General features: G+C 49.1%; 1 protein-coding gene across 2 annotated transcripts in view; it reads right to left on the minus strand.

The window, feature by feature from the left end:
* JCAD (junctional cadherin 5 associated) overlaps positions 1-22,724 on the minus strand; it is an 80,209-nt gene that overhangs the window by 19,335 nt on the left and 38,150 nt on the right. Inside the window, exons 1-2 of one of the 2 annotated variants that reach the window (XM_061126363.1) lie at positions 18,950-19,043; positions 4,392-4,733 (exon numbers count right to left, since the gene is read on the minus strand). In XM_061126363.1, coding sequence (XP_060982346.1) covers positions 4,392-4,675 — 284 coding nt within the window. In that variant the 5' untranslated portion in view covers positions 4,676-4,733; positions 18,950-19,043. Of the gene's footprint in view, positions 1-4,391; positions 4,734-18,949; positions 19,044-22,724 lie in introns of those variants that run through there. The other variant, XM_061126362.1, reaches the window with a different exon arrangement.

Genomic DNA, 22,724 nt, shown 5'->3' on the forward strand with positions numbered 1-22,724 from the left:
CAAACAAAGCAGGAAGAGCAAGTTGGGACCCAGTAAACCAGTAAGTAAGGCAGATTACTCCAGAAGTTTCCTATTTTCTCTGTAACAAGCATATATCCTTATGGATACGAGCTTCCCATATCCATATGGGAAAAGAACCTGCCTGCAATGCAGGAGACCCAGTTTTGATTCATGGGTTGGGAAGATCCCCTGGAGAAGGGAATGGCTACCCACTCCAGTATTCCTTCCTAGAGAATTCCATGGACAGAGCATCCTGGCAAGCTACAGTCCATGGGGTCGCCAATAGTTGGACATAGCCGAGTGACTAACACACTTACGGATATACATGGGTGTTTCTTAGCTTGTTAACTAACCTAGTTCTCTAGTTAAAGAAGAAATTCATCACCAACAAGTCTCCTCTTGGTGGTAACGTGGCTCTCAGACAAGTGGAACTCCAGGCTGCACTGCTGCTGTCTTCCCACTAATTCTAGAAGCGCCGCACACTCCCATCACTGTTTTCTCTGAAGTCTTCCCGATAATTCTGAAACACTTCTTCATACTGTTCTTCCTGAAATCTCATGTTCAAACAGTCCAACCTGCTTCTTCTTGGGAAAACATGGTGACAGAAGAGCAACACGGGAATGTGTGCAGAGAAAGGACCAGCGTCCAGGCTTCTGGAAGCTTACACTGCTGACGAACAAGAACAAAGTGCCCCAGGAGAAGAGTTTACAGCAAGACAGCAGGGAAACAGAAGGTCTGAATCCTCACGTGTGTGGCTGAGACACCAGCTCACACAACTCATACTTTGCTCGGTGAAGAGGTCAAATTAACAAGGCCTAACACTTAGGAAATGAAGCAAGGAGATGAAACATGACCAGAGATGTTTGTGGAAGTGTCATTCTATACAGAGAAAGAGATACATGGAACCAGATGTTACACTCGAGACATCCCTTTTTAGGAAAGCCATTATAAGCAAGATGGGATTTGAGAGAAGCTTAAAAAGCCTCCAAAAAGGAACTGTTTACTGAATCCAGTAGCACCACCTAGAACAATGTTCACTGAGCAGATGCAAGCCTCCCCAGACCAGACCCCACATCAGAGACCCTCCCAGACTGGGGAGTCTCTAATCAGTCACGACTGTGCTGTTGACAGCAGATAATTACAAGCTAGTCTCATGGTTAGCTAGCACAAACTTCAGCCAGGATTTCTGGGGTAAGCAGAGAAGAGCGTATTATGGTACAACTTTCAGATTCAAACCTCTGCTATGTTACGCTATTTTACAGCTTCCTCCAATTATAACATCTGAAAGGGAACACAGTAAGGAAACAGGGAATGCCTGATAACAGTGCTTTACAAGTTTCATGGGAGCAAGTTGTTCTGTGTCCCCGCTTTTATTTTCCTTAAGCTTTTGTTTTCCTAGATATAACCAGCTCGTACGTGAGAAACTCTAAGGCGATTGTACTTATCAATCTCATCATCTTCCTCCTCCCTTGGGAATCCTGAAGTTCCAGCCACGCCCCAGATGACAGCGATGGTGCCCCCACTCGTGTGGCTGGGCATCACTGCCCGGCTCTGGTCTGGGAGCACAGATGTGGTCCTTGTGCAGCTCCCTAGACAGGAAGGGGCGCGGCCGTGCTGGGGAGCTGATCCCCCACCTGCCAGCAGTGGGAGGGGATGAGGAAGTGAGGATGGTCCAGCCCAGGGACAGCCCCGCCAGCAAGGGTGCGGCCAGGTCCAGCGTCGCTGCAGCCAGAGCCTGGCTTCCCTCCACGGAAGCACTGAGCGAGTGGCCCTTGCAGAGTCACTGACATTCCCTGGGCTTCACGCTCTTGGCTATAATGACATTGCTAATGTGCCTGCCTCTCTGCCAGCCTGCCAGAATAAAATAAAACATTCCAGTCCCCTTCTGGCCCCTGTGGCCTTCCAAGCTGTCCCCGGGAGGTCCACGGGGTGCTGAGGGACATAGTGCAGGGACTCATGAGAAACTGCAGGTGACGGGTCCTCATGATGCTTTCAGGTCACCCTGATGCCCAGGAGTTGGGGAGCACCTCCTGGGCCCCATCGCCCGACCCCTCCCCGACCAGAACCGGAGGCCCGGACGGCGGGGTCACTGCAGGGACCAGTAACTGAAGGCTGGGATGTGGCCAAGCACCACTGATCCATCCAGATTCAGAATTCCCAGAAGCCAGAGAATTTGGCTTCACAGGTTGAAGTTTTAACTATTTATTTCCTATTTATTTATTTCCCCTCAGAGCACATTTCTCCTGAAAGGGAAAAATAATTTTCCTCCCGCTTACCTTTCCATTTGCCTCCTGTTTCCAGCTCTCTAATGGCCACTGAAAAAAGAAAATGGCTTTTCATTTCAGCCCGGGAGGCCCAGCAGCAGGTCTCCGAGGTGCTGGGCACTGGCATGGGCCTTTGCCAACATGTGTGCACTGTCTCTCTCTACCCTACAAGACAACCTTCAACCCCAAAGCTCAACACCTCCCAAGTTAACCAGCCAACCTCAGAACTGGGAGGGAATGGCTGGATCTGTCAGAACTCTGTGGATGGACAAAGCCATGCTGGCAATACTCTCAAACCAGCTGAGCCCCTCATTCGAGACAGGAGGAAAGGCGCCCAGGGGTTGGACAGAGGCCGGGCTGCAGGGCCTTGCAGTCCTCAGGCCCCGTGATCACAGGGGGCTGGGAAGTCTGGGGCAAGCTGTGGACAGGGCGGGGGCCTCAGTGCCCACAGAGAATCCTAAAGGGGATTCTGTTGCTCTCACCACCCAAGACCCAACCCTGATCTGATTCAGCCCTCCAGGACTGGGAGGACCCCACACATGGCCCGTTCATGGGGATTCCACGGCCGCCATCTTTTCACCTCATTCAAAACTGAGCCTTCGGCTCCTCGATGGCTGTCACGAGGCGGGAAGGATAAACTGGATCTTGGGGCTTATCCTGAGCACCCCGTGTGCGCAGCACTGGAGTGAGCTCTGTGGGACACATGGGGCAGGGGGGCAGGGTGCACCTCAGCGCCCTGAAATCCAAGGCGGGAAGTACAGGTACACTCGGCAGAGAACCGGAAGCCCAGGAGGCAGAGTAACACCCAGCGCTTGTGTGGTAGAAGCGAAGGCTGTCCTGACCCTTGGTCAACGCACCCACAAGCCCCCTCTTCCAAAGTCCATGCTGGGCAGGCTTTTCAGTGATTGTGGCTGCCAAGACCGGGGCCCAAGGTGCCAGTAGACACAAGTGCAAGTTCTGAAGGACATGGTTAAACAGAAGCAGCTTCAAGTATTTCTCCATCCTTCCTGAACCTGCCCCATCACTGACAACTCTAGCCCTCCCTGAAGAGGTGGGCCTGGGTAGTAACGCAAACTTGTGTCTGCTCCAAGGAGCATGAAGAGGCGCCCTCCCCTTGGGGAGTACTCCATGACCAAGGGGTTGACTGCTCTGACTTGGAAAAGCAAGACCCCTTCCCTTTTGCCTGAAGACTGTCATCCAACAAGAAAGATTCTCCCTGTGGACAGACAGGTGACTTGAAACCATAGGAGGCCGTTCATCCCCTTTGGACTTGACTCACTGTCCTGTCTGCATGTTGGTTTGTTGCCTTAAACACAGGCCTCTGCTTCCACTTGTAGACAGAGGCCCCCACCAGCCTAAGCCTAGTCCCCATGTAGTATTAATGACAAACACAGCTTTAGGAAGCCATGACAAAAGTTCCTCCAGGTTAAAACTGCTGGCTGTGGGCTGCAGGGTTTGTGGCAAGCTGCTCAAATTCCCTCCTATTTTCCTCGCTCCCCATCCCTCGTCCAGTCCACCCTCTTTTTCAGCTGTAAGAAAACACCCACAGACGCAGCTGTATTGAGACAGGATGCCCACCTCAGGGCCCATGAATGATGGGAAAAGATGTGTTGGAGGCCAGAGGAATGACTTGAATATGAGAGAAGAGAGGTTTGCTTTTGCCCAAGTGGAGGGGAGCACAGGCGTCTCTCAACACTGTAATGTACAAGGTATTGGAACGCATCTGTATTTCAGGTACGTACAGGTGTTTCAACTCTGTAAGGTACTGGAACGTGTTAACAAGGAGGCTAGATGTGCTTGGAGTGTGTGCCTGACATAAACTGGCCTTTCTAGAGTTTTTAAATGATTCCTGGCTGAGGAGACATGAAGAGACTATGAGGGAACAAGGAAGCTGAGGATTAAAATGCCGCGTTGGCAGGAGAGAATCCGCCCACTCGTCACTGTGTGCTGAAGGCTTCATACACCCAACCCTGCACTGAGCACCACCAAGTATCCCGGATGCTCCAGGAAGATGAGGTCTTGCCACTCAGTTCCCCTCCCTCCCAGGCCCCGGCCACACACAGACGGTGTGTGCCTGCTACCAGACCCCCGGGGCCAGGGGAGCCGGCGGGTCCTGGTGGAGCTTACCCGGCCTCGGAGATCCTGTTAGCGGCCGCAGCCCTGGGATGCTCCCCGTGGCCCCTCGGCCCAAGGCGGCGGCTCTCGGGGTCGCTCAGGAGGCCCGTCCCCGGAGAGGCCTTGCCCCGGGGGAGGGCAGCGGGGCCTTCGTCGCAGCCATTCAGCAGGCTGGGGCCCGCGGGCACCACGGTCCTCGTGGGCTGGCGCCCCTCGCCGTCATCCTTGTGGGGGGCTGGCAGCTTCCTCGACAGCTTGTAGCCGTGGGAGATCAGCAGGTCTTCGACACTGTACATAGTGCTCTGGCCGCATCAAAGTGCCACTGCGGGGACCGTCGTGGTGGCAGGGCCCACACTGTGGGGACAAGGAGAGTGTCTGTGAGCCGTGGACGATGCCCCCAGGGCTCCCGCACCTCCTCCCTCCCGGACCCTGACTGCACGGCACCCTGGTCACGGTGCCTGCAGAGAAAGAGAAGAGGAGGGGGCTTCCCCGTCTCACTCAGGCAGAGGGTGGAGGCAGGAAGGCTGCCCTCCTGAAGCTGAGTGAGATGGTCCCTTTTGGACCAGAGAGGGAGCGTTTGATCTTGGATTCCACGGAGCCAGGATGGGGCACTGACTCTGGGGACCCCTTCCCAGACGGCCACCGCTTGCAGGAGAGTCCGGAATAGCATTTAAGCCATGGAATGATGACCAGTGTCCCCTGCCCCAGACCTCTAAAGACAACACACACAGGAGAGAGGTCAAAATAAAGAGACTCGGAAGCTGCAATTACTACTCCACGCTGCTAAAAAGAGAAACCCCCAGCGGCCAGCTCCATCTTATTATCTTCCCCGCTTTCATCTCGCAGACACACCTTTTGGTCCAAAAGGGCAGGGCAAGATCTCTAATCAGCCCAGGGTTACGATGCACTTTGGCGGAAGCAATCTGGGTGGGTAATGAGCCACTGAAAATAGATCTTAAGTCTTTCAGCTCATAATGAGAAACGCTAACCAAGCCTACACAGCCTGTGCACTACACAATTCCAAACTTCTTCCCACACCGAACTTTGAAGAATCAGATTTCTCTCCAGTTTATCTTGGGGAGACAGTCTACATCTCCAAGCCTAGGGTGTCCACATCTGAGTCCTGCCAGGGAGCATGAATTCAATAGCAGCAACGATTCAAAAACACACAGTCCTAAGACAATGGCGCCAGCCAAGAAGAATGAAAGTGAACAGGGAACCTATGTGAAAGCACCTGTGTGCGCAGAGGCGGGGCTGCCACGTTTATTTTCACAAGGGAGTATCTCCTCTCCCAAGACCTCCCGTTGCTAACAGGGTGGGAGGCAGTTTGGTCAGTCCTGCCGCTGCTTCCCTAGGGGCCGTGAGGCGGGCCTGGGTTAGCCCCACAGGAGAGGCGGGCCTGGAAGAACGCGGCTGCTCCAGCCCCTCTTGGCTGCTGGACGGAAATAGCAACTATCAGCAGTGGCAGCCCCGGCAAACAATGGCCAGGAAATGCCTGCCCCTGCGTGCAGGTGAAAGGGGGGCCCCTGTGCTTCCTGCCAGTGGGGCCTCTCCCCGGGGCTCATCGCAGGATCCTGCTGACTGTGCCGGTCCTCGGCACACACTGGGCTCCAGCAGCAGCCAAGTTGCTGCCGGCATGGAGAAGGCAGGAAGGATCAGGCTCTGGAAGCCTGTGGTTCCCCATCAGGTCCCCACATTATGGAAAATCCACATGCTCCTGCAGGGGCTGTAGTAGGAGAAGCAGCTCTGCAGCAACTCAGCTAGTCCTGGCACTGCGCTCCAGCTCCACATCTTCTAGGGGCTGGCACAAGACGGACAGAAATGGCAGGACCAGAGGGGCGAGCGTTTGTTCTCTGAGTCCACTGTTCTGGTCCCCAGGCTGGGCCTGCAGAGGACAGGGACCCCATCACAAACCCAGGGCTGCGGGAACATCGAGGCAAGGTCTGCTTCGTTCAATGCTAGGCCCCCGGCATCCGGCACATAGTACGTGCTCAATAAATCACTGTTGAATGAAGGCACAGTGGGAAAAAGTGACGTTTGAGCTAGGTTTTGAAGAATGATTAGGAGTTCACTGCATAAACTGCAGTGCACGTGTGTATGAGACGGGGAATTAACATTTAAAATAGACTTGGGGTACAATCATCCCAGGAGGAAAGAAATGACATGGCAACAGAATCCTGCAGGTGAGACTAAGGGTCCCTAGACTCAATGTCACACATACAGTTGGCACCATGGTTAGAGTTCAGGTCTGAGGACACTCAGCTTCTTTCTGTTACTACATCAGGCTCTTTAAAAGCAAAGCAAAGTTCACAGCACCCCAGCAGGCCACCCATTACACAGAAGAGCAGGCCAGCGTCTATGATAGAATCCACTATGAGGGCGATAAGAAGCAATGACCTTCCAGAAAAACGCCTGAGGGTCACTGTCCTCCTGGGGATAGGCGAGCTGGTCCATGCTGCCTCTGTCTGTGAGGTAAGTACACTTTGCAAACCCTTAAACGATACAACAGATCAGGCCCAGCCATGAATATCTTTCATACAAACTCGTAAGAACTGTCCTTGACCTTACAGTTCTGAGGTCAAACATGTACTGACGTAGGGGGACTCTTTTAACTTGGTCTCACAGAGGCCAGCAGCCTGTGGGGGCAGGAGAATGAAGCACATCAGCCTCAGCACTCGGGGTGCAGGCCCCATGAGAGGGGATGACCCATAGCACAGGTCCCATGGCCCAGATGAGGGGTGCCCCCAACCCCCGGAGGACTCCTTCCTCTGGCAGACACCCACCACCTCCCGGACCCCAGCTCAGAGCCTGGCTTCTACCTCATTTCCAGCCCCATGTCAAACATCGCCACTCCCAGCAGACAGACTTCTCAACAGCCACGTGGCCCATCCAGTCCTTTTTGTATTCAGCATCCTTCCTGTAGCATCCTTCCCTACAGTGGATGGACCAGCGCGTCTCTAACATATCAGTCCCACGACCTCCAGGAGGGGATGCCAAGGAGCTGAGGAGGAGAGGAGTCCTTTCAAAGTCCCCGCCCAGCCCTGAGGCAGCAGCCTTCCAAATCAAAGGTATTAGAGGCCACCCCCACCTGCCACCCAAAGGGCTGCTGTTCAGAGAAACACACAACAAAATTGGATCTAAGTGTAAATTATTAGAACGTGGTATTTCAACAACTTGGAAAGGTGTGTGTGTATGATGGGCCCTCGTGGCACCGACACCCGGGTCATCATATATCTGAGGGTAAACTTTTCAGTCAGGCCTCTGTATACGGGGTCGCTCCGTATCTGAGGTTCCTCGGCCACAGGTTCAACCATGCCTCGGCAGGGCCGGCTCATACCCTGTAAGCAGGCACTTACTGAAAAGAATCTGGCCCCGCGCAAGTCAAACCCGAGTTTTCAAGGGCCACTCGAGTTAAAACAGCACGGGCTTGGCGTGAGCCCTTTCATCCCCAGGTGGTGCTGACACCAGCCCCGGCTGTGGTCCCGGGAGCAAGTCATTAGCTGCACCAAACCTCAGTTTTCCAATCTGCAAAATGGCAGGGCCACTAACATCTGTCTTCCCAGACTGTTCTAAGGGCCACATGTTGTTGTTCAGTTGCCAAGTGGTGTCCAACTCTTTGCAACCCCAGGGACTGAAGCACGCCAGGCTTTCCAAGGGTTACGTAAGTACACGTAAAAGCATAAATCACACACAGTCTGAGATAGCATTTATCATGCAGCAATGGCGCGTCCATCTCTGAAGGGCCACCTGTCCTCATGGAAAGCTTTCACCGCAGTTATTTGCTGGGACCACGGGACCGTTCCCTGATTCCTCTTGGATCACTTGGACTGTGACTTGATTCCCAAAGTCAAGCCCACTTTCTATCTCCCAGACACCTGTCTTCCAGGAAGGGGTACTTCTGTCACCGTCCGAGTCACTGAGGATGGCAAATGTTATTTCACTGAGTCCAGAATGTGCACACACACATTCTGAGGGCTTGTGACACGCTGGGCACTTACACTGTAATGAACGAGACCCATTCTTTGCTCTTGAGAAGTTTACTGCAGCGACAGCAGGAGAACAGGCCAAGGAAACACGGCACACGCGTGTGTTAGTGACGGGAGCTTGCCTGCTCCCCACAGCGTCAGCACTGAGATGGGGACAAGGACAGGAGGAGAACACGGGACCCCCACCCAGTCTCAGGGGGTCAGGACGGCCTCTGGAAGAGCACGTTAAAGCCAAAGAAACCCTTCAGGGTGAAGCTGTGATGTGAGGTCACCCTGTAAGGATGCTTCTCCAGCCAGTTCACATAAGCAATGTCTTCCTTTGCTACTTTGTCATCTTGCATCAAACACTGAGTGGAACATCTAATAAGAGCAGTCCAGGCAGTGCTGATGCCCAGATACGTTCTCAGAGACAGAATCCTGAGAACACAGGACCAAGACTAAGGAGCCCACTTCCAGTAACTCATTCATTCTAGGACTAAATGCAGGGCAGACAATTAAGATAAGGAGACACATGTTGGGCTTTCCTGGTGGCTTAGTGGTAAAGAATCTGCCTGCCAACGCAGGAGAAGCCTGCATACCACAGCGAAGAGTAGCCCCTGCTCGCCATAGTTACAGAAAAGTCCTCACAGCAATGAAGACCAGCATAGCCAAAAATAAATGAAATTATTTAAAAAAAAATACTCATGTTAACAGAACAGTCCATCAAGGCCTGTAGTGAGGAGTTCCTGGCTGGGAGAGTCTTAAGTGGAGGTCAAGGCAATGAATTTGCAAATTCTATTGTTTTTACAGCCACCCACTGAAGGTATGCACACATATTTACCCTCACATCCTGAGGGGCACTGTAATATTTTCTATTCTATTTCACTTTTGAAAAATGCTGGTCACTACACACTAAATTTGATGTCGCAGTAATTGATCAGAACCCAGTGTTTGGAAAGCACTAATGGAGAAATCAATCCTGTGCTTGTCAGGACGCTGGACTAGATGACCCCTGAAATTCTGTCCAGCTCAACGATCCCATCAATTGATGAGAAATTCCTTAACAAGTTCCTTGCTTTGTTCTCAACAGCAAAATACAGCTGTTCTATCTGATCAAAAATTTCCTTTCCAAGAAAAGTCACAGCAACTAAATGTAGCTGCTTCCCTATTCTTAAGAGCATAAGATGAAAAGAAAGAAATCTCCTGAAGGGAAAGTCCTGGCTCCTGCTTCCTTCCTCTACCTGTGATCCACCTGGGGCTTGAGACCCGAGGCCTTGGAACACAGCATCACTGGTTGACAGATAAAGCCAGCATTGTGGAAGGTGCCAAGGAACCCTCAGGATGAACTGTACCTACAGTACTGCCTCTTGTATTCTCTTTTTGGTTTGAAAGAGCCAGGAAGCAGACTTTTGTCTCTTTTGAGTCTACTATGCCTCTTTTCATCTTTTCCTATACTATTCTCTGCCCCATATATTCCTGGAGTAAGCCCATCATTTCAAAGACAAAATGGAGAAAGCAGTTTTAAAAACCCTACCACCCGAATGAAAAAACCTGATAGTCTGGCAGAAGGGCCATGGTGGGTCTCCTTCCCTGGGTGGTGTGTGTTCAGCTGTTTCTTCTCATCTCAGGTGGAACCTGCCTGCAGACTTCCTCCCGATCTGAGTGTAAACAGAGCAGAGCAGTGTGTTTTCTGGATAGAAAGGCTTCCTTCTGTCAAGCTTCTGCTTGGTAGATGGCTGTTACCAAGGGACTTAACCTCCAAGCCTCAGTTTTCTAAGCTATAAAATAGACGGATGGGCCACTTACTCCAAAGACAAGTATGTGGTATCTAGTGGCTATTAGGATGTCAGGCTGGTAATTCCTACTGGACTTGGTGGCATTGCTCGATGAGACCAAAGAGAAACCCGGGCCCGACCCAGCACCTGGGCTTCCCAGGTGGCTCAGTGATAAAGAACCTGCCTGCCAATGCAGGAGACACAAGAGATGCGGGTTCGACCCCTGGGTTGGGAAGATCCCCCAGAGAAGGAAATGGCAACCCACTCCAATATTCTTGCTTGGGAAATCCCCTGGACAGAGAAGCCTGGTGAGATACAGTCCACGGTGTCGCAAACAGTTGGACACAACTTAGCGACTAAACAACAACAGATCTGGACCCCCAGTTCAGAGAACTTCTCACCTGGTTATACAACTTGAGCAATGCAGTCATTCGATGAAAGCAAACTCTGTAGACAGTGTACAGAAAGAAGGCAAACTGGATTTACAACAAGTCTCTTTTCATAGGAGAAAACTTTGGTGCTCAGTGTATAACAACACACCAAGAACAGTTAAGCAAAATGCAAACTAGCTTTTTCCCCTCTGCTCTGTTATGAAAACGCATACTTACAAGTGTCAAAACTAACATAATGGAAGAAAGAGCGAAGGAAACAAAACACAAGAAGACGGAGCTGGGTGAGAGGCCTGCGTTCAGCCTGTAGTTCTCTTGTTCACCTCGACAGGACTGGCTTAAATTAGATTACAGTCACGAGAGGAGACCCAAAGAGAAATGCTTATGGCACGCAGGCTCTAAGTTAGGTGGTTTAAAAGGGAACCCAGGGGGAGGAATAACGAATGCTCAACAGCCAAGCTTCCCAGGCTGGGTTTTTTTTTTTTTCTATTGATTCATTACATCACTAGATTTATAGTCGATCACTTTTTCCCCCTTGAGGATGCTTGGGATAAGTGGTAAGATGCTCAAATGTCCTCCAGGAGATGCGTAATGAATTCACCAAGAACATCTTCCAATTCGTGGTTAATTTATACCCCCCACTCAGCCGCCACCCCCGTTAACTCTCTCTATACAAAGAGAAGGAAGAGCCTGTTCTCTAAGCTCAGAATAGCAGCTCACGAGAGATAATAACATCATCCATCCCCCGAGCATCCGTGATGTGACAGCCACTCTGCCGGCTGCCTGGCACTCTTTATTTTCCACTCCCAGGAACCGTCCTGCTGTAGATATGAACATCTCCATTTTACAGACAAGAAAACCGAGGCTGAGAGTCCAAGGTTACACAGCTTGTAGGCACAGATCCAAGGGTCAAACCAAGGTCTGTCTAGCTTCAAAGCTCATGCTACTATTTTAGGCTCTAAATTTCCTTCCTTAATAGCAACAAAAGTTTCCCAGTTTACCAAATAATGCATAAAATATAAATAAGAAAGGATAGAAGGCATGGTGGCATGAGGATGAAATACAATAATAAAAACAAGAGAACTCCTTTATTCTCTCAAGCTAGGATGGCTCTTTGAGGTGACCGTTGCCTTGTCCACACTGAGCGCACAAACACCACGCACACACGCACATACGCACATACAAACACACACGCACGTACACACACACACACACACACACACACACACAAGGCTGATGCTTCACTTCACTGCAGTGTCTTGATAGCAACACTAGCACTGACTTCTAAACACTCAAATAACATGATTCATTCACAAATACACCACGTGATGCTCTGTGACCGTCAGCAGACCTCTTTGATTATTTGGGGTCCCAGGCTCTCCATCAGGGACCTGGAGTTCTCACGAAACCTGCTGTGTGAAGCTGAAAAGCAGACAAACTATATCTACGAGAAATAGGAGGGGAGCTCGTATTTTGTAAAAAAAAAAAAAAAACTAAGTTCTAAGAGAAAAAAATTATCTACATAGTAATAGCCACTCTTCTCTGCAGTGTTAATACAATCTGGACTTGAATGAGCAGACTGTGGGAAAGCAGATTGTGGAAGGTTTGGGCAGATAAAGGAAAGGCGCTTTATAGTGACTCTGGAGGAGAGTGAAGGATTAACATGGACAGAACAGGACAGATGTGTGGACAAATAGTCACAAGTCCCTTCTACTGTAATGCGCACGGGTGGGTGGGAGGGCATGGGATAAGAAAAGAGAAAACTAATGAGTGTAACTTCCAAGGGAAGAAGTACAGTGAATTTTGGTCTTGGTGACTAAAGTAATCGTCCTCTCGTTATGAGAAACACACAAATTGGAAACAACACTTGGTTGGAGATGATGACGGGTCATTTGATTTTGATTTAACCAACTTAATCCTGCAAGATTTTCTTGTGCCCAGATCATTCTCCAATGGCTTTTCATCAGAATTCTTGTCCTTTTCAGAGAACCCGAATGAGACCACAGTAAGCCATCTTCCTGTGTGGTGGGCTTCTAAGTTCTGTCCTTATCAGCCGTATCCTTTCTACTCAGGCTGAAGGGATGCTGATAACAGCTCATAGCATCTGGGCACGGACTGGAATTGCCCACCCCCTCGCTACAGGCATGAATTTCCATCCCGCCATGGTGGCTTAATACACACTGCTGTGGGAACTGAGCCTAAAACAATGCCTAGGAGAACCTATGGGTTTCAGTCTTCTTCCCAAAAAGTGCATTAAGAAGGCTGAACTAGAGGATCTTCTGGGTCCTTCCAGCTCTAGAGACGGCCCCCCTCTCTGGCCTCTTCTCCCTGTGATGAGCAGCATGCATTTCTTAGTCAGTTAGCTCGGTGGAGAGAATACAGCTTGTGGCCGCGACACAGAACAAAGCTAACCGGGTCACAGGAAGATAGACCCTCTGACCTTGGCCTGGTTAGCAGCACCCACACAGAGGCCAGCCCAGACGGCAGAGCTAAGTGGTCACACGGTGAGCGGAGGGGGAGATGGGGAGGGCCCGGGAGCCCGCCACCCAGCGCCGTCCATCCCGGGAGACCTGGAGCGCAGCCACGCCCACTGACCGCAACTTGCTTTGCACCTGTGTGCCGGCCCTGGGCTCCGAGGACACGGAGATACAGAAGGCCCCATCAACACCCTCCCTGTGGACCTTCTAAGCTGGGAGGCGCTACTGAAGTCACAGGCGCCCTCATCACTAGAGGTCGAGCCTTGCAAATGAATGTTATCTACACAGGCTCCACTGCCCGCTCCCTTCCCATCTGTAAAAATGTGTTTTCTTTTCATATTGACGGTTCTTAGGCTCCTCAAGACAGTGAAATGAAATATTAATAAACTCACGAAATCAACCAGCACTTTTCTTCCTTTTTAACATCTGCCTAGAACTGCAAACTAAGAAAGAGACAAATACTCAATTAAAAATATCAAATAAATGTTCACCCTGACCTGAGATAAAAGATATGCAAATTAAACCCAAAAGCCACTATTCACTTCTCACATTACTGAAGTTTCTAGAAAGCAATAGCTCTTGTTGAGGGCATGGTGAATGAGCTGTCAGGGTTCTCCCATTCATGAGTGTATGATCGGGGTTGGTGAGGGGGGAGAATAGGTCTGTAGGTAAACGGCTATTTCCTTTCTTAAAAATGATTAATGCTATAAAATCCTTAAAAATCTGAAACCCTATAGACTAATAATCTCGTTTCTTGGGATCCATCCTAATGAAATAATCAGAGATACATACAGTTTTATATAAGGATACTTACCCAAGTTTTAATTATGATGATAATTTTTTAAAAAGCTAGATTAAACAGTCATTTATGGGATGGCTAAAGAATTCTGGTACCTCCATATGGAAGATTATAATATGCACACATGTGTATAAAATGATGTTTTTAGATATTGAATGGTACAGGGAGAAAATGCTCATGGCACCATGTTAAATAATAAAGACAGGATACAAAAGCCTAGATTCAGTGTATATAATACCAATTCCATCTAAATACATACAAATACAGTATGGGGAGAAACACCAAGAGGAAACATACCAAAATAGCAACAGTGGTACTGGATTCTAAGCTTTAAAAAAAAATGCCCTTATTTATACTTTCCTGTATTTATGATATTTGGTCATGAAATATATTAGATCAAACCATATGAAGCTGCCATTTTACAGATAAAAAATGGTCAAGTAGTGGCATTTTCTTATACTTACTATTTCATCATCAGGGGAAAAAATAACAACAAAAAGTTACATATAGGAAAGATTAGGAGAAAATATCTTCAAAAACATATTGCATATTTCAAGACTCAATGAGAATAAGAGAGACACAGAAGAGAAGAATAAATGAAAAGTAAATTACATAAAGTTTGAAGAGTTTAGGATACGGTATTTATGTCTTATCTGCTACCAAGAGATACTTAACCTGAATCTAGCAGGCTTAAAATCCCAATCTGCTGATAAAATTGAATACAAGATTCCAAGTAGCATTCTAAAAGTCCTGATGAGACACTGGTACTAGAAAACCTAAGGCTTCTCTCTTGTATTCACTGACATTCCACCCTTGAGATGTAATTAGTCCCTCAAATTGTTGGCAGTTGACTATAAATATTTCTTCAACTGACAATTTTTCCATCTAATGTTGTGATTAACATACAACAAAGTACCTTCTTTAAATAAGAGGTAAATAGCCAAGATGCAAAACAAACCAGACTAAGGCAGGCTGCTAATTGATGCACGGATTTTTAATACTCTCTACAGCTTTCTTTGTTTTCTTGGATGGCAGAGTCATGGATTTTATTATGAGCAATTGGATTGCCATTTCCCTTTCCAGTCTTAATAATAATTAAATAAAGAGCTCAAGAGTTTAAGTTCTGGGACAGTAAGTTCTCACACACTGTCATCACCACACCACAGAGGGATGACCCACCTCTGCCAGGGCCCTCAGGTGGTCACAATCTCCTAGGACATAAAAAGCATATTGAATCTGTGAAGTTGTGGTTTTAGTGGAGCAGCCATCTCAGAGTTAAGTTTCTTTAAGGTGGCAAAAACAAAACAATCAAAAAAATGAAACAAAAGAGATGGAAATCTTGGGTCTGAAATCAAAAGTTTCCTGGAAAGCTAACCTTGCTGGGTTGGGTTGGTATTAAGGCACTAATTCAAAAAGAGAAGAAAGTAGAGTGCCAAACATTATGGACTTCATTTTTTTTTGGTAAACATTACCTTTTTAAACTTTTTTGTCTCTTCTCCTACCACCTGTATGAACACACACACACACACACACACTTCACACATATACACTCACACACACGCTCTCCTGTCTTCTTTCACCTCTAAATTCTATCACACAATTACTGCTTTGGAGACCTCAACCATTTTTAAGAGACTCTAAGTATCTCATTAACATTTCTGAAAGATTAGCAGTCATTAAGAAAAGAGGACTGAAATTGGGTAACATTTTCTAAATCTTCTGGAATTGCTGACTATCTGCAAAAACAACTGTAAAACTTCTAATAGGTTAGAATTAAATTCCACTATGATCACAGACATCAAATTCCACACATAAAGACTCTGAAAATAATCTCTTAAACTTACAATACACTAGTTTTGCTTTTAAATAGCTTTGCAATAAAACAGCCAAGGTTTTATCAAAATGTCAAAGTTTAAATGAACTCATATAATTCTTACATTATTCATTTTCTATAACATTATTCCAGAAGTAAACACTGAAAAAATCAGTGTTTAACTAGAAAGTAAAAGTTCCCTCAAACTCCACTGTGTCAAGAGATAACCATCTGGTTTCTATTTCTCCAACTAGTCGTCCTATGGATGGTTGCTTTCTCTCACTCCCTTCCCCCCGCCTTTGAAATATTTATCTTGGTGTCTTCATAATAGTATCTAAATTCTTACATTTCCATACAGAAAAAAAAGCAAGCTCAATAAGCAACTCCAGAGAGATAACCAGAAAGCAACAAACCACAGGGCTATTTATTTACTGGTCTGATAATAAGGTTTTGTCATTTGGGTCAGGCTGTTCTCAACTATATTATCTATAGATAGTTTCTGGGAAATATATTTGGTCAAAGAAAGTTAAGGTAAAAAGTCAAATTTTAAACAAAATACCGCAAATTCAAATCAAGGTAATTGAGGTTTTAGCATCAGGGCGGTTCCTGTATTCAATGACATGAGAGATTTGTAAAGGCTGTATCAAAGCATTGGAGACTGTTCTCAGCCTGCTGGCTTTATCAACTGAGTGCCCCTCAGCATTCCTGAAGTCGGCCAGCCCTCACTGCAAAGACCAATAGCAAAGTTTCAGTGAATGAGATAACCCTTGCCATCCAAAAGGTGAAAAACAACATCTGCTGAAAAACCAAATGAACTGCAGTGATGGGTTCAGCGATCGGCCTGGAGGATTTCAGAGACATGGTCTTTGCCTCTGGAAAGAAAAACCACAACAGAACAACCGTCTCAATCCCACGCTCTATGTTCTAAACTCTCTTTAGATCAATTAGCGTGAAGTCCCGCCAAGCTCATTATTAGAGAAACTCTGGGCTCCTACAACCCCATGGTGTTTACTGTCCTGCAAACTCGAGGGCTCTGCAGCAAGGACAATGAGGACTTGGCGGGGGCGCAGACTCCTTGGGTTTTCTTTGCTGATAGCCATTTCTAGGATTTATTTTTAAACTGCATTAAAAAAATTAGACTCCAAGCATCTTTTCAAAGAATTTTTTTTTTAATTGAAAAACTGGTCCTTATTTTTTCTCCTGTGTACCTCCAATCTCCAGTTACCTTTTATAGCTAAAATTTTACAGCCAAATGTTTCTGGAATCTGTGACTTACTCAGATGCCTTATTAGATAACTGTGATTAGCTGTCAAGACCTCCAGAGCATGTGGACACCCGGGCATTTTAAGTTATGTTCCAAGGAGATGGAAAGACAGAAATTTTTTTCTTTTTGGCACAGGCTTCCTCCACCCACCCAATCCCCCTAAATCTCTTGGGCCTGCCAAGGGCCTGACCTTCCGATCTCTGAAGCAGAGGGTGAAGTTTGGTGGGAGGAAGGCCCAGTAGATGAAGGCCCCTGTTCAACAAATATTTGCTCACCCCTCCAGTGGGAGGGAAATCGTTTTCTATAAGCTGCCTGCCTGGAGTAACACTTGGAGCCCTTCAGGAGGCTTGTTGAGCTGGTGGCCAAGAATTAGACACCTAATATCAAGGTAAACATAAAGTCCAAACCCACAGAACATTATGGAAAACCAAACGAATTTACCACACTTCCCAGGCCACATCAAAGCCAACACAAGTTCCCTGAAATAGAATCTGCCTGAAACTTCCAAAATAACTTTACACTCGCCTCTGCCTTGCTGGATGGTCTTAGTCCAGTTATCTTAAATTCTAAAACTACTTGACCTAGGACGATACTTCCCTGAAGTTTTGCCCATTCAAACTACTGAGTCTGCAATTTTTGTCCACGCATTTCTGGCCGCCTGAATCCCCGTTCCACTCCCCCTCCCATCTTCCAACCCTCCACTCAACAACCCCGCCCCCCCCCCCACCCCACCCCAGTCTCTACTTGCAAATCTGAAAAGACAAAAAAGCCAGGGAAGGGAGAAAACCTCCTAGTTGTGTGGTCCTCACCGCCCCACCCTCTCCCCAAGACAGGCCAGGCGACCAGATATGGGGAGGGAGATGCTGATGGGGGTGGGGCAGGGACGCTAGGGATGGGAGACTGGGAGGCAGGGTGTGGGTGTGTGTGGGTGAGGGTGGGGACCTGCCTAAAGTCCTCGCTCCTAGAGAGTGCGGATGAGCAAGGGCGTGACCAGGTGGCGCTGGCGTGAAGTTCCCGTTTGTTTTTGTTTTTTTTTTTTTTCATTTTTTTCTTCAGTAGTGGAACCATAGCTTCTTTTTCAAACCCCTAGAAGAATCCGGGGCGCCAGTGACAGGGGACCAAAGCGGCGCTCTCAGCTGTTAAGTGCTGAGGTCATTGCGGTCGGGTCTTCTAGGAAATCCCTGGTTTTCGGGGTGAACTGATGGCGACTCGGGGTGTGGGCACGCAGGGTGCGCGCGGAGACCCAGGACCGACGGGCGGGCTCCGGATCCCAGAAGTGGGCTGATTAACGGATTTACAGCGCTCTCAGGCGGGGCTCTTTCCTTTCTCCCACCCTGTTTTCCTTTTTCTCTCTTTGGCTTCAGCGCCAGCCGCCTGAGGGAGGGCTGGGCCGCCGCGCGCACGGCTGGGAGGCAGCGGCGATTAGCACCCTAATCCCGGCCCTGACCCCCGGGCGGTGGGCGCGCGGGCGGGCGGAGAAGGGGCGGGGCGGGGGCGCGGCCGCTGGCTCCCAACGTCCCGCGGGCAGGTCCCAGCAGCCGCGGGTGGGGGCGGGCAGGAGAGGCGCCAGTGGGAACTAGGGACCCCGGAGACCCCACGCAGCGGCTGTCAGTTCCCCGCGGTGGAGATGCCCGCGAAGTCGGAGGGCGCAGGCGAAGAAGGAGGCGGGCTGGACTCAGGCGGTGGCCGGGACGCCGGGAGCTGGGCAGCGACCCCCGCCTCCCGACCCCGCGCCGCCCCCACCCAGCGCGGAGGGGCTAGGCGAGCGCCAACGCTCGCCGCGGCCCTCGACGCCGACAGGTTAGCGCGAGCCCAGGGCTGGGCACCTGAGGGCAGGGACTCGTCCCCCCGACCCCCAGCAGAAAGGCGCCCCCAGCCCGAGGCTGCGAGGCTGGACGCAGCGCCGGGGGCTCCGGACGGGGTGCGGACATCCCTCCCCCGCGCTGGGGAGGGCGCCGACCCGACCCACGTCCGGGCTGGAGAAGTTGGGGGCGAGCGCGGGAGGCTGGGGCGAGGCCCACGGGGCGCCGAGGGAGCTGACCAGATGGACGAAGGGAGTCAGAAGGGGCGACAGACGCCGGGACTTACCGAGCGGCTCCCTCATGCTGCCCTGCGCTGCCGCCGCCGCTCCGGCCGGCCGGGGACCAGCGCGACCCGCCCCGCTCGCAGCCTCCACGGCCGAGCACGCCCGGAGCCGCCGCCGCCGCCGCCGCCACCGCCCAGCTCTCCGCGGCCCCGCCCATCACCCCGCCCTCCGCGACCCAGCGCCCCGCCCGTCGCCCCGCCCCCGCGGCCTCGCGATCCCCGCCCCGCCCATCGCTCCGCCCCGCGCGCTCCGCCCCGCCCCGCCCGAAGAGCGGCCTCCAGGGTCTGCTCTTCGGCGGGAGGGCGGCACCCGGGCAGCGTGCAGACCGGTAGCCAAAGGCACAGGCCTCCTCCCGCACCGCCTACGGCACAGGTGAATTGGTCACCTTTCCCTCTGTCCGTTCACTTGGGTTTAGGCAGCTTCAACGCTGTGCGGATGTCCACACGCACGTATGCATACGTTCACTGCCACACAGAGATGCACATAGCCACACATAGACGCACAGTCATACGCAGCCACACACAGCACACACACACACACACACACACACACACTTTCACAAAAACATACACACAGGGAAGGTGTGAGGAGCAGAAGTCAATGACAACAGCTTAGTGCTTGGAATCTCCTTTAAAAGCAGACGGCTGAGTATCTTAGCTAGAGGCTTGGGGAGCCTTTACAGGTCAGCTGCTCAGTCCTGTCTCTTGGTAGATGAGGTAACCGGAAGCCAGGAGGAGGCAGAGGTCAGGCAGAGTGAACATATACTGCTCCCGACCTCTCCACCTCCCTCACAGCCACGATCAGACTGCTGCCAGATCTGCTCGGGGGCAAAAGTCCTTGCACTTTGGAGGGCAGAAAAAAGACAAAATGTTCAACTCTCCTGATGAGTCATGGAGAGAGCGATGGTATTGGCTGAGTCCGGTTCACAGAGGCAGAGGCATGGAGCAGCCCTAGGTCACTGCAGAAGGATAACCTTTCAATTGGACTTCCCTGGCAGCCCAGCGGTTAAGAATTTGCCTTGCAATGCAGAGGATTTGGGTTTGAGCCCTCCTTGGGGAACTAAGATCCTACATGCCTCAGAGCTACTGAGAGAGTGAATTCTCAGGTAGGTTGATAAGAAATCCAGAGTCCCCAAGGAGGAGAAAGGGGTCTGGGGCTCTCGAAGGGGAGAAAGGGACAAATGTTTTTTTCTACATCGCTTTGTCTTAGTCACATAAGACGTTTTTTCTTAAGTAATTGTGGCAACAATCTTTAAGAATAACTTTCTTTAAGCCCAGAGCTAATGATTACACAACAAAACAACTCATCTTGGTCAAGGGTATATTTTTCCTTAAGCTCTATACTAATGATTATATACCCAGATGACCACGATGGTGTGATCTCTCACCTAGAGCCAGACATCCCAGAATGTGAAGTCAAGCGGGTGGGCCTTAGGAACTTGGCCCATCACTATGAGCAAAGCTAGTGGAAGTGATGGGATTCCAGTTGAGCTATTTCAAATCCTAAAAGATGATGCTGTTAAAGTGCTGCATTCAATAGATCAGCAAATTTGGAAAACTCAGCAGTGGCCACAGGACTGGAAAAGGTCAGTTTTCATTCCAATCCCAAAGAAAGGCAATGCCAAAGAATGTTCAAACTACCACATAATTGCACTCATCTCACACACTAGCAAAGTAATGCTCAAAATTCTCCAAGCCAGGCTTCAACAGTATGTGAACCAAGAACTTTCATATGTTCAAGCTGGATTTAGAAAAGGCCGAGGAACCAGAGATCAAATTGCCAACATCTGTTGGATCATAGAAAAAGCAAAGAGAGTTCTAGAAAAACATCTACTTCTGCTTGATTGACTACGCCAAAGCTTTTGTGTGGACGATAACAAACTGTGTAAAATTCAAGAGATGGGACTACCAGACCACTTACCTGCCTCCTGAGAAATCTGTATGCAGGTCAAGAAGCAACAGTTAGAACTGGACATGGAAAAATGGACTGGTTCCAAATTGGGAAAGGAGTGTGTCAAGGCTGTATATTGTCACCCTGCTTATTTAACTTATATGCAGAGTACATCATGCAAAATGCCGGGCTGGATGAACACAAGCTGGAATCAAGATTACCGGGAGAAATATCAATAACCTCAGATATGCAGATGACATCACCCTTATGGCAGAAAGTGAAGAAGAAGTAAAGAGCCTCTTGATGAAAGTGAAAGAGGAGAGTGAAAAAGTTGACTTAAAGCTCAACATTCAGAAAACGAAGATCATGGCATCTGGTCCCATCACTTCATGGGAAATAGATGGGGAAACAGTGGAAACAGTGACAGACTTTATTTTTTTTGGCTCCAAAATCACTGTAGGTGGTGATTGCAGCCATGAAGTGTAAAGACGCTTGCTCCTTGGAAGAAAAGCTATGACCAACCTAGATAGCACATTAAAAAACAGAGACATTACTTTGCCAACAAAGGTCCATCTAGTCAAAGCTATGATTTTCTCAGTAGTCATGTATGGATGTGAGAGTTGGACTGTGAAGAAAGCTGAGTGCTGAAGAATTGATGCTTTTGAACTGTGGTGTTGGAGAAGACTCCTGAGAGTCCCTTGGACTACAAGGAGATCCAACCAGTCCATCCTAAAGGAGATCAGTCCTGGGTGTTCATTGGGAGGACTGATGTTGAAGCTGAAATGCCAATACTTTGGCCACCTGATGCAAAGAGCTGACACATTGGAAAAGACCCTGATCCTGGGAAAGATTGAAGGCAGGAGGAGAACGGGACAACAGACGATGCGATGGTTGGACGGCATCACTGACTCGATGGACATGAGTTTGAGCAAGCTCCATGATTTGGTGATGGACAGGGAAGCCTGGCATGCTGCAGTCCATGGAGTGGCAAAGAGCAAATGAACTGAACTGAACTTAATGATTATATAACAACAATGTATCTTGCTCAGGGACATGTTTCTCCTTCTTAACAAGAACCTTCTGACTAATCTTGTTATATTAAGATCTATCTTGTGGGAGTGGTTCTGGTAAGACCTTTCTATTGCTAGTTCTAATCTTGTTAATTTAAGATATATGTTCTGGCAGTGGATCTGGTAAAGTATATAAGGCCTTGATAAGACTAGTGAGTGGGGCAGTCTCTGTCCTTCTTCTTATGTCTATGTCAGAGGCTTTCTCTGTCCTTTTTTGCTGTAATAGAATTTCTGCCACATGAAGTTCTGAGTATCTGAAGCCTGGTCCCTGGTCCTGAAGCAAAATCTTTGGAGATCACAAATCTGACATCATTCACTGTAAGCTATCACTACGGAGCCTGCATGCCATGACTAGAGAGTCCATGTGCTGCAGCAAAGATCTGGGGAGTCACAACTAAGACCTGATGCAGCCAAATAAACAAATATTTTAAAAAAGAAGAAAGAAAACTGTTCAGTCACATTACTGATTTCTGGCTGTGCTCTTTACCATCACACCAATGATCTCCAAAGTCATTGCGCTGTCACTGCAGGGAGTCCCAGGCTGCGCCCTTCAAGTGCGTTATTTTCTTTCAGTCCTCACCATTGTCCTATGAGATGGTGCCACTGGGAACTGGGGCTCTGGGAGGCCCTGCAGGTAGGCAATTGCAGAATCTGGCCCAAGACTTTCATTCTGAACCCTAACCACAAGGCGTGTGCAGTCTAAGAGAGCATAAAAAGCCAAACACACTTGTGCTGGAAAAGAAAGGCAATATAGTCAAGGGTCATGTGGTGAAATCATCTCTCTTGTATCTCAGGAAACCAGGCAGGGAAGATGGGA

The sequence above is a fragment of the Dama dama genome, chromosome 23, assembly GCF_033118175.1.
Source record: "Dama dama isolate Ldn47 chromosome 23, ASM3311817v1, whole genome shotgun sequence".
Classification (NCBI taxonomy): Eukaryota; Metazoa; Chordata; class Mammalia; order Artiodactyla; family Cervidae; genus Dama; species Dama dama.